The sequence below is a fragment of the Mustela lutreola genome, chromosome 11, assembly GCF_030435805.1.
Source record: "Mustela lutreola isolate mMusLut2 chromosome 11, mMusLut2.pri, whole genome shotgun sequence".
Taxonomy (NCBI): Eukaryota; Metazoa; Chordata; class Mammalia; order Carnivora; family Mustelidae; genus Mustela; species Mustela lutreola.
In genome coordinates this window covers 86,731,541-86,743,947 of record NC_081300.1, presented here as the reverse complement: position 1 = coordinate 86,743,947, position 12,407 = coordinate 86,731,541, and the positions used below count along the sequence as shown (strand labels likewise).

The 12,407-nt window shown below is 52.8% G+C and overlaps 1 protein-coding gene across 6 annotated transcripts in view; it reads right to left on the bottom strand.

Moving 5' to 3' along the window:
- The window catches only part of PXN (paxillin), a 46,745-nt gene extending 35,025 nt beyond the window's left edge, over positions 1-11,720 (bottom strand). For 2 of the 6 annotated variants that reach the window (XM_059138810.1, XM_059138811.1), the window contains exon 1: positions 11,555-11,713. In XM_059138810.1, coding sequence (XP_058994793.1) covers positions 11,555-11,567 — 13 coding nt within the window. In that variant the 5' untranslated portion in view covers positions 11,568-11,713. Of the gene's footprint in view, positions 1-11,554 lie in introns of all 6 variants that reach the window. The other 4 variants (XM_059138805.1, XM_059138808.1, XM_059138809.1 and 1 more) reach the window with 4 other exon arrangements.
- Positions 11,721-12,407: the final 687 nt, after the last annotated feature.

Below are 12,407 nucleotides of genomic sequence, written 5' to 3'. Positions count from 1 at the left end.
CCCAGCTGGGTAGCCACATCGGGTGTCTGAGGCATGGCCTCTCCTTCAAGCCCACCCCAGAAGAACCACCGTGACCTGGCTGTCCTGGAGTTCAGCAGTGATAAAAAAAAAACCACCCTAGTGGGGTAGCCAGGCCAGGAGTCTAGGGGCGGGGAATGGCAAATCCAGAGGAAGCCAAGTGCAGACTAAAGGACGCTCCCATTCCACCTAAGGAAGAGGAATGTTCCCGGAAACAGAGAACAAGGAAAAGCCTGGCCAGGACTCTCTGAGCCACTTATACCTCCCCAAGGGATTCAGGGCTGACTTAACACTTGATCTTAACCAAAAGGCCGAGAAGCAATCAGGGCTGACCTAACAGATCCACTGCCCTGAAAAACGCCCAGAGGCAAGCAGGGCAGCCCAGCCACTGGACCAGCTTCTTGCTATTAGCTGGGCTCACTCAATGGACAAAAACCTCAGTTTATGATCCATAAAACCAAAACCTCCCCTTTCTTTACTGCTACTAGGAGCCTCAGTAACCTAGACCCATCCCATGAGGCTTTAGAGATGTCACGGGCATCCTTCATGGCTTCCTTGACCGGTGAAAGGCCTCTTAGTTCTGGGAGAAGTCCAGTGCTAGACCAGAAATGGATCCCAGGACCACTCTCTGTGGCAGCTCTCAAATATAGTGTTAAATGAGCAATCAGTATAAACCAAGCCACAGAATGACCTCCTTAACCAGCCACTTCCTTATCAAAGCCACCAAAGAAGCTCTGGGGCAATGTAAGGTCTTATAACCAAAACCCAATTTCACACCACCAGCACAAGGGGACAACCATTTCACCTGCAGAGCTGCGCCCCCAAGCCCTCTTTACCCACTGTCCTCTTTACCTACTACTATTCAACGCTGGAAAAAAATTTTAAAAATAACAATTAAAATTTAAAAATAAACAAATGTTTGCCACCAAGGCCGCAGCAAACACAGGCAGCAGACTGGTGAAGTGGAGAGTTGACAGAGAAGGCCAAGGCCATCGCTTCTTGGCCTTTTGGCCAAGATCAACTGTAAAGGGGTGCCTGGGTGGCTCAGTGGGTTAAAGCCTCTGCTTTCGGCTCAGGTCATGATCCCGGGTTCCTGGGATCAAGCCCCATATCGGGCTCTCTGCTCCTCGGAGAGCCTGCTTCCTCCTCTCGCTCCCTCCCTGCCTCTCTTGCCTACTTGTGACCTCTGTCTGTCAAATAAATAAATAAATAAATCTTTTAAAAAAAAAAAAAAAAAAAAAAGATCAACTATAAAGAAGGCTAAGGCCCCAAGCAAAGTCTAAATTATTCCAAGGAAGAATGATAATAACAACCGTCACCACTTACTGAGTACTTTTTTTTTTTTTTTTTTTAAGATGGACTTATTTATTTGAGAGTGAGAGAGAGTCAGGGAAAATCTCAAACAGATTCCCCGCTGAGCATGGAGCCTGACGCAGAGCTCAATCCCATGACCCCCGAGACCACGACCTGAGCCAAAAGCAAAAGCCAGACACTTGACGGAGCCACCCGGGCGCCCTGGCCCCCTTGTTGAGTACTTTTAAGCACTTCAAGAAGTGTGCCTCTTTCACCGAGGCTAAGGGTGTAAAGTGACCTGCCGAGGTCACACGTTAAAGCAAGTGGCAGCAACGATACAGACCCAGGAGGGCTGAGGTCAGAGGCTATGTTCCATCCGAGGGACTATGCGACCTCCCCTCCAACCTAGAACACAGCAGTCCCTTGCTCGGATTCTCTAGCAGAGAAAGAGCTTTGCTGGAGGTCTGGCATCACAGTGGGTGTCTGCAGTTCATATCCATTTAATCATCAACCACCATCAAATATTTATTAAGCAACTGCAGAGAACCGAGGTGAACTTGGCACTGAGAGATGCTTGAAAGGCAGATAAGATCCCTGTCTTCAAGGGGCCTACAAGGCAGAGGGGAGACAAAAGGAAAGATGCCCAATTTACCTTAGATCTGCGAAGTTATACAGAAGTGAGAGGGTTAAGAGGTTGGTTGGTTTGAACCAGAAAGAAGCCTGCTCAAGGTAGGAGCTGCACAGATCTTAAAGGAGGAGGGGGAGGGGAGACAGGTATGGAGGCCGTTTTCCGCAACTTGGACAAAGATCCAGCCTCTAGGCGAAACTAAGTGCTTGGAGTGGTCAGAAATCATATCTAACGCAGAGAATGAAATTTGGGAAAGCCCCTAGATGGGACGCCAGGCTGGCTCAGTCAGTGGAGTATGCGATACCTGGCTCTCAGGGTTGTGAGTTTGAGCCTCATATTGGGTGTAAAGATTCCCTTTTTTTTTTTTTTTTAAGATTTTATTTATTTATTTGACACAGAGAGAAAGAGAGAGAGAAAGAGATCACAAGTAGGCAGAGAGGCAGGCAGAGAGAGGAGGAAGCAGGCTCCCTGCTGAGCAGAGAGCCTATTGTGGGGCTCCATCCTAGGACCCCAAGATCATGACCTGAGCCAAAGGCAGAGGCTTAACCCACTGAGCCACCCAGGCACCTCTACTTTTTTATAAATAAATAAATAAATAAAATCTTTAAAATCTTAAAAGAAAAGAAGCCCCCTAGATTTAGCAAGTGTGTATTTGCCATAAACCTGGGGCAGAAAGAGAGTATTCGAAGAACCTCCCCAAGCAAGCTCACTGCAGGCGAAGGAGAAGACCAGTGAGAGGACTGGAGCTGCTGAGGCCAAGCCCGTGGTGCCTTGGAGGACAGGCATCTGGTGCAGCCAAACGAGATTCCTTCAAAGAGACAACATACGGATTTTTATGTGTAACTCTTAATGGTTTCAATGTTGGCAACCATAGTCAGTTAAGGGCACCAACTCCCTGAGAAGTAGAAAATCTACATGTAACTTCTTTTTTTTTTTAATAATGTCAACATTTTAATAAGTGGCTTGTGTCAGTCAGTTATGAAAATCCACATACAACTTGAGTCCCCCAAAATGTAGCGGCTAATAGCTTGCTGCTGACCAGAAGCCTTACTGATAATAGAAGTAGTCGATGAAAACATATTTTGCATATATTTATAATTTATACACTTATTTTATATACTACATACTATATACTCTTACAACAGAGTAAACTAAAGAAAATAAAATGTTAGGGAAATCATAAGGAGGAGAAAGTGCATTGATAGAACTATTCTACATTTATTTAAAAAAAACACACACACATTTAAGTGGACCCACATAGTTCAAACCATGTTGTTTAAGGATCCAATGGTAATCTGGAATATTTTTAAATACTATGAAGGCCAAGTGACACAGGTCTTCAGGCCAAATCCAACCTGTGGTTCCAGTATGAAGAACCAAAAAAAGAATGGGTTTGGTGCCAGGGGACCTAAGGTGACGCTCTCGGGTCAAGCTCTTGCATCAGGGTCTGGGTGACACTGGGTGTGTCCCTAAGCCCCTGGAGCTGCAGTTCAGCTTCCTCATCTGCAAAATGGGGAAAACTAGCACCCACTCTCCAAAGGACTGTGGTCAGAATCTTATCAACGATGATGAAGCACACGAAAACGTTGCCTAAATCTCGAAGTGTTGAGCAAAGGCCCATGATGTCACACACGACAAGAGAAGACAGGGGACAATCACAGAGAAAGCAGACAATGCCTGAGGCCGCAAAGAGAGAGTGAAGAGGAAATGAGCTGGGTCTTTGCTGGCGTGCAGGCCGGAAGAATCTGGACAATAGAATCCACGTCAGGGGTGGAAATATAAATTTAGGAGTTGCCAGCACACGAGTGAAAAAAGAGGTCACGCAAGTAGAAAAACTGACCTAGGCACCTAGGAGCAAAACAGGGAGCCAGCAGAGATCTTGAGAAAAACACAGTGGTGGGCCCCCACAAAGGGATTCGAGAAGGAAGTGGGGAAGGAAGTGGGGAGGGGGGTGTCTATAGAAGCAGATCTCAAGGGAGGGAGGGGGAAATATGTCCGCTAAAGAGCGCATTCTTTTTTTTTTTTTTTTTTTTTTTAAAGATTTTATTTATTTATTTGACATATAGAAGGGTCACAGGTAGGCAGAGAGGCAGGCAGAGAGAGAGGGGGAAGCAGGCTCCCTGATGAGCAGAGAGCCCGATACGGGGCTCGATCCCAGGACCCTGAGATCATGACCTGAGCCGAAAGCAGAGGCTTAACCCACTGAGCCACCCAGGTGCCCCTAAAGAGCGCATTCTTAGCAAAAAAGAGAACATGAAAGAAGGACCCAGGCTGTGTTAACAACAGAAAAGACGAAGAAGTTAGAAGGGACCGATGGGTAAAGAGAGCGAGCCAGAAGATAAAGGGACAGATGGCCACGTCAGGTGTACGATGATGGGGTATGTGGGGAGGAAGGGTACAGGGCTCACAGAAGGTGATGAGGGGAAGAGACACGTGGGGTGAGGGGGACAGCTGCGGGGGGTCTCTCTGCTGGTGCCGGGCGCTCCCACAGCCCTCGTCTCCTGCAGGTCCCAAGGACACCAGAGGCAGGTTGCAGGTCCATCCATGCTTTCAACAGGATTCTTCTCTCGTAAGCTCATGCTTACACCCTGCTTTCAACGGGACTGTTCTCCTATCCAGAGCAAGGCCCAGGTCTCCATGGCTTATTCAAAGCGATACACGGACTGCTGTCCAGAGGCGTCTCAGCAGCCTGAGGATCCATGAGCAAACCAGAGAAGAGCTCCCCAGAGCCTTCCGCCCACCTCCACGCTCACCCAGGGCTCTACTATTCAAAACAGCTGCAAATGTGCGCCCTGCTCTCCCCAACAAGAAAACAGAACAGAACATGGCTGTCTCTGCCAAGTGAGTTCTGAATAAGCTGCATTCCATTTCATTAAAACAATTACCTGAGTCCCAGCCAAGAATTACATACAGCTTCCTCACAGCACCGCCCCTCCCCCCCCTTAAAACACACATCGTGCTGCGTTTCCAACAGGCAGAGAAAGGCCATGACACACCACTCTGAGCCCCCACTAGGAAGATCCCCTGGGCTAGAGCAAGTGGCCAGCCTCTGCGTCCATGCATGCCGACAGACACGCATGGGTCTCAAAGGAGACCCTCGAGTGAAGGGCTCCCCTTACAAGAGCCTGACGGCTGCCCCAAATGTTCCTGGTAGGCACCGGGACCTCCAAGCCAAGGGGGCGACTGGTGCCAGAATCCAGCCATTTCTCCCAAACAGACGGGAGGGCCAAGTGGCCCAAGCTTTGAGTCAGCACAAAACAAGAGAAGAGGGACCCAGGAGTGGGGATTCCAGGAGAGGGGTCCTGAAGGCTGGAGAACTGAACGGCCAGACCCTGGGCCAGACCCTGGGCCACCAGCAAGAGCCCAGGGGCCACTCTGGCCCACACTGCCCACAGGCTAGTGGTGTTCTTTTGGCCACAGATAAGAGGTTTATGATGTGAGGCAAATGGCATTTCATCCCCTCCCCCAGGCTCCAGCTGCCCAGAGGCTAGTCTTTTGTAAGCCTTGCTCCGCATCCCACCCAAGCAACCCTCTCCAAACTCTGACCAGAGCCCAGCGTCTCCCTTGCCCTGTGTCTCCCTTGCCCGTCCGGGGTCTGATTAATGTCACCACACCCAAAATAACCCCGGGGGCTGCCTTCACGCTGTGGAAACTCTCTGTCTCTGGCTGGCCCTGTCCTTTTTACTGCATGGGTCACTGTGGTTGTGTGCCCCCGCCCCCCAACTGACAGTGACCAGTCCCGATCATCCCAGGCCTGCTTGGCTCCTGTCGCCCCCCCCACCCCGGTCTTTCCTCCAGGGCCGCAGTGTCCCAGCAGGCCGAGGGGCACAGACAGACACTTAGGTTCACTCCCGGCTGAATAAGCCTGAGCCCACTATGGCATAAACCATGATCTACTTTTTTTCCAACTTTTGATCATGAAAGTGTCTAAACAGACAGAGGAGTTGAAAGACCATTTCAATGAGCACACACATACCCTCTGCCTAGACTCAGTCATTAACATTTTGCCATTTTGTATAAACAGACACATGTGCTTGAAGGCTTTCTCTCTCTATATATATATACATATGTGTGTGTATGCACATATATATATATATATACCTCCTTTTTTTACTGTATCATTTCAAACCGAGATGCAGACATCACATTTTACTCTGAAATACTTCTAACATGCACCTAACAATGACAATGTTCACCCGTAAGACCACAATACCACAATCACACAAGAAATAAGCATTAAAAGGCCATCTTTAAGGGAAAACTTGGCCACTGGGGGCTCTGCTGGGCCTGGCCAACCACATGTTCTGCCTGCCACTGGCCTAGCGTCCAAGGTCTCCCTGGAGAGGCCAGCCCTGAGTCTCATGGGTTAGGCAATCAATTCGTTAGCTGGAAGACTTTATCAGGACGTGAATGCACGCTTCAGGCCAGATGTGAGACTCCCAACAGGCCCCCAAATGAAAAGGCAAAGTAGACCTGGGGGCTGGGGAGGCTCTGGGCCTATCCCGGGTGAGGAGACAATTCCTAGAACACCCTTTTTATCAGGAGCTTTGTCAAGGTTTCTGGGAATACTCAGCTCCCCCCAATTCTCTCTCTCCCTCTCTCCCTCACAGAGGACACTCTCAATTCTCCACCTCAAAGTTTTCATCTACTTCCTCCTCTGGAAATGGGCCGGCTCCAACTGGCAGCAAGTCCAAACACCTGAATGAAGACAGGAGCATGTCTGTGTGGGTCAGGGGCACAGAGGGCGTGATGCCAACCAGGCCTGGAAGAGGCCTGCCTTCGGCTCAGGTCATGATCCCAGGGTCCTGGGATCGAGCCCCGCATCAGGCTTTCTGTTCAGCTCTCTCTCTCTGCCTACTTGTGATCTCTGTCTGTCAAATAAATAAACAAAATCTTTAAAAAAAAAAAAAGAAGAAGAAGAAGAAGAAGAGGGACCTCAGAGGACTACCCTCTGTCCCAAGGGGAACAGGTGACTGGAGAGGAGGTGACAGGGATGGGAGAGCACTGAGCAGGAGACCCTGTCACAAGTGTCCAGCAGCCCATCCCAAGAAAGATTGAAGGAAAGGGAAGAAGCCCAGAGAACAGGAAGAGGATGGATGGGGGAGATCAGAGATTGGAGGCTGTGGGGAGGGGACAGGAAAGATTTTTATCATCCTAGAAATGGAAAACAATCAAACCAACAGGCAAGCAAGATCTGATCCAGTATCATGAACAGAGGTATAAGGACAGTCACAAGCCCGACTCTCATTTAAACCCCAGCCCTACCACTCACTGGTAAACAGAATTTGGGTCAGGGGGCTAACCCTCTCTGTGCCTCAGTTTCACCATCTGTAAAATGGACAGCAGTAATAATAACAGAACCTGTGCCTCCTATGGCCATTACAGGTCAGTGAAACAATGCATGTAAAGTGCCCGGCACAGTGCCCATACACAGTAAGTGCTTAATAAACACTCTGGGAAAGAGCTCTACAGCTGTTTGTTATTATTACTGAAAGGACCAACACTAGGACAACCCAAGGAAGAGCTGCAATGAGGTGAAGGTGGGAGGAGTTTTTCAACTCTCTCCTTCTGGAACAAGGCAAAGGCCCAAGGAAGCCTTGGAGGGTCAGCACACTCCATGCAAGACGGATTATATGGGGGAGAGGCACTTCTCGGTACCCCGGCAGTAACTCTGACCTTCTGAGGGCCCCTCCAGCCAACGACCCACCCAGCCTCCCAGGGCACGGCCATTGCTGGGGAAGCTGGAGGGAATACCGTGAGGCTCCCTTGGAAGACCTCCAGTCCACAGCGGCAGGGATATGGCCCCAGCAACCCGAACCTCTCCACCCTGGCTGGGGCTGCCCAGGCAGCAGACAGCTTGGCACCACGGCAAGCACCACGGCAAGCACACCTGCTTAAGAATCAAACACCCCGGGGTTCGGAGCCCAGCTCTGGAACTCACTAGTGCACAGCCCAGGAGGAGACCCGGCCCTGCCGCGGAACACAGCATCACTCCCTGGGGCTGCCTCTGCTGCGGGCCCGGCAGCTGGGTGCCCTGACCCCAGCCCAACACACAGAGGCACCACAGACAGGCAAGCCCAAAGTCCAGACTTTCCATGGAAACAGGGAGGCTCCATAGCCCGGAATGCCCCAGGCAACTCCTCTGCCCCCCTAGTACACCCCCTAAGGACAATGAGGCACTGTATTTTAGAGGGTCAAGACTGCTGAGAAGCTGAAAGAAGACATGTCCAGATTCTAGCAGCAACTGGGCATTGCCAACAGCTGGCTGTTCCCTCTGCAAGAGAAAGGAAGGCAAAGCCATCAAGGTCTGAACTGCACCCGCCCTCTGCCATAGAGGCCATTTATTCAGGATGGCCCCCACGGCCCAAATTTTGAAGGTGACTAGCAGAATTTGGGTCAGGGGGCTAACCCTCAGTCAGCAGGCCCGGGGCTCACCACCCCTCCCAGTTAGTTACCTCACCCAGCACTTAACCTTGTTCTGGTTTAGATGGCCAGATCTGGAATGGGATAGGTCTGGGTTCCAACCCCAGCTTAGCCCAGTGAACTCCCAGAGGCTCGTTTCCCCATCCATAAAGCGGAGATAAAAACCACCCTCTCTCCAAAGTGTCAGTGATCATAGCCCGAAGTGCTGAGTCCGATGCCTGTCTCCCACCAAGCACACGTGACCATTACTGGGCCGCAGCTGTGGTCACAGCCTCCCAGAAGCACTAGGAACATGAGCAAGAGGAGAGCGAGGAGCTGGGTCCGAAACCGTAATCAGACTGCATCTCAGTGTTGTGGGAACTCTGTCCAGGAAAATCCAGCCAGAACTCAACAGAGCGAACTCCGGGCCAAACCAGCATCTAAACAGTAATGGGAAAAGCCACCAGCAGCCACCCCGTAGCACAGAGAGGAGAGAACACACAGGGAAGGGCAGTGTTTATGTTTTTCTGCCCAAAGAGCTATAAATTTGTAACTTATTAAACAGCACATGGTGTGTCTGTCACTAGCCGCTATGGGGAGGGAAGAGTTCCCCAACGTTCAAGACCAAAAAAAACAAAGTCACAGCAGAGACTCTGCCCCCTCTAGCCTTGCCACAGGACACACCATAAACTCTCCCCTGTTCCAGGGACCAGGAGGCTCACAGCTGAGAGCACTCTCAGGAGAAAAATAAAAACAAGAGGCCTGGCCTTTGTGTCCACCCTAACTAAGGAAAACAGCTGACGGGCGGTGCGTGGAAGCAGCCATCCAGACAGCTGATGCGGCCGGAGCACAGAGGCAAATTCCTCTCCCCTTTCTGCTCACCCCACTGCTCCCACCCCAGGGGCTCCGGGGCAGCCAGGCGTGGCTGGCCTCCTGGGAGCTTAGGCGGAGGAAGTCAGGCAGCCTGGAACAACTGGGGAGTGTGTGCTGAAAGGTCACAGAAGTTACAGGTGGCAGCCGCCACTCCCTGTGACCCCTCCTTCATGCGCTGCTCACCCCTTCCTCAGGAAGAAAGGCCTCTTGGGACCCAGGAACTGCAGATCTAAGAGCCAAGGACTGCGATTCTAGTCATGATTTGGTCATTCCATGGCAGTGCAACCTGGGGCAAGTCAATCAACCTCTCTCAGTCTGTTTTCTCTATTTGTAAAAAGCAAACAGGAATGACAGCCGGAGCCCTAAGTAAGGGGCACTTACAAAGGGCTGCTGTGAGCGAGGACAGAGACAAGCTGAGGTACAGCAAGCACTCCGTAAACAGCAGATTTTAGTTCCTGCAGGCCCCTCTGCCAGTATACACTTTCCCCAAGACTCACCAGGTTTCCTGGCCCTAAATGGAAGCCTGTCAGAGGACAGGAATTCTGGACTCCAAGAGTACACTCTACAAAACTCTCTCAGACCTTCAAACAGTACTGTGTGGAAGGGATGTTGAAGAGCAACAGAAACACATTGGCATTTTAGAAACTGTAACTCTGCTCCCTGGTTCCTGCTGGGAAAGCATCGAGACTTTCAGGTACTGATTCAAAAAATAATCCCCCACTCTCCTTTCAGCTTATTTTTTTATGTGAACAAAATACCTGCCTGGAGGCCATGCCAACCTCGAATGTGTTGGAAAAATGGGTGCCAAGCCTGACCCAAAGGCAGAACTATGCTTGGCAGCCATCGCACCCTGCAAAACAGGCAGGACTATGCACCATTCCCAGCACCAGGATCTCTCTCGGCGGCGGCGCCCTGATCTTTTTCAAAAGGAAGCTGGGGGTCCTCTTCCCTGTCTCTTTGGAAGTCCAGAGCCTACAGATAGCCAGTCTTAACTTAGTGCCCTGTGTGGTTGGGGGCGGCCACTCAGGGCCGTCTGATGAATCTACTCCTCAGAGCCTGGGACAGAGAAAGCATCAGTGGTCACACAAGCCACCCACAGTACAGAGGAAGACAAGGCTCCTACAGAGAAGAACCCCCCCCCCATTACCTCCCCAGCTCAAAGGCCCTCTGGCTACAGGCATGAAGGGGAGGGAGGGAGAGTGAAGAGTGAATCCTCTCACTCCCGAGTTCAGGCCACTCAAGGCATTCCTAGAACCCTGGCATCAACCCCCTTGGGTTTAGCGTCAGGTTCCAGGAGATTCTTTTCCCCATCCTAACGCCAGATCAAGGCTGGACTGAAAAGAGTAGTTTGGGAGCTCTGATAACATGAAAACAGTAAAACTCTGTTCTGGGCATCCTGTCCTCCTTACCTGTGTGGCCTCCAGCAAGGTTGGATGGTGCCGGGTGGGAGGAACCCTTCCAGCCCGGACAAGCCCAGAGATGGCCATACCCTGGGGCCCACTTCCCACTTCATTCCCCTGGCACTGCACCAGGCCCCGGCAGTGGCAGGGGGGGTGGGGAGTGGGGGGGGGGGGAGTGGGGGGGAGGGAATCATATCTCCTCCACTTACTCTTCTAGGATTAGGCTAATCTGTGATAGGAAAGGGGAGGGGCTGGTCCACAGAGTGGACAGAGCAGCCGGGAAACGGAATGACCAGTCCATAAAACAGGGTGCCCAGACCTGGATTGGGGGGGGAGTGGGGACAGATGAAAAACCTGTCTTTGTGGGGGTGTGGTCACTGGAGGCTCATCTCTAACTTGTGAAATGAAAAAAGCTATCCCTGGAAAGGGGGTCCTTAAAGGGGTGGGAACAGGTTCTGGAAATGAGGGACCAACAGAGAGTTTCGAGTTTCCGCAGCTGTTGTTCCCCGAGTTGGGCCGCAGATCAGTGAAATGGGGGGTGGGGGAGCCGTGTGTGAAGGGAGGGTCCCACAGCGGGGGGGGGGGGGCAACTGGTGCAGGCAGTGGGGGGTCCGTCCCTGGGGCGGACCGGGCGGGTCCCTGAGGTGCAAGCGGGCCCCTACGGCTGGTCTGGGAGATGGCCCGACGTCCGGGGTCCGGAGGTGGGGCCGTCTCCGAGGCGGGGGCTGGTAGCTGTGAGGACGGCAGCAAGGCCGGCCTGGCCCAGGACTCAGGCCCAGCCGGGGATCCCGGCCCAGCGGAACCCTGGCATTCAGCTAGCAGAGCCCGGACCCCGGCCGCGGGGGGCGGGATCCCGCTGCCCCCGCCGCTCGCTCGCGCCCGCCCGGCCCGGGGCCGCGCGCCCCTCGCAGTCGCCTCCCTCGGCCTCCCGCTCACTCACCGAGGTCGTCCATGGCGCGACCGCGGGCGCCGGGAGCCGACTCAGCGTCCCGCTCTCTGCCCGTCCCGGGGCCGCTCCTCTCCGCCCCACAACTTTTCCGCCGCGAGCCTCGGCCGGGAACGGAACGCGCTGCCACCGCGCGCGCCCGCGCCCGCCGCGCGCCCCGCCCCCGCGAGCACGCGCGCCCAGCCCCCGCCCACGGTCTCCCCCCGGAGCAAGCTGGCCCCTCCCGGTGCTCACGCTAACCCCGCCCCGCCGCCGGCCCGCGAGCGCGCGCCCGGCCGGCAGAGGGCTACGCCGGGCGAGCGGCAGCGCCCTCTCGCGGCCGAGCCGGCAGGTGGGAGACTCTGGCCTTCAGGCTCTGTGGTCAGTCTCTTCAAGTCCTGTGGTCAGTCTCTGTCCGTCTCAAAGTCACCTCCTGTGTTGACATCTCAGGCTGACCTGCGTCTGTCCATCCATCAATCATTCACTCATCACATGTCCATCCGCTGGAGAGTTAGATTTGTCCACCATTCTATCTGCCTGTCTCCCAGTAGGTCACCTCCCAGGAGGACCCTAAGTCAGTACAGGCAAAGCACGGAACCTTTGGAGGACCTTTTTTCGGGGCCGCCCTCTGGACCGATGGCAGTGCAGCTCTCAATCCGGACTTTGGGGCCAGATTCAACACTTTTGAAGTTATATATCCCTTAATCTTCCACATGTCCACCCTCCTAGAGGGAAACTTTCCCAAAACATGGAGCAGAGGGGATGCCACCTTAGACATTAATGGAAAAAGTTCAAGGGCTTTACACCCAGGTCCAGGCAGTTTCCTGAAACACCCTCAGCCACCCCAAAGCCCAGAGGAGATGTGTAG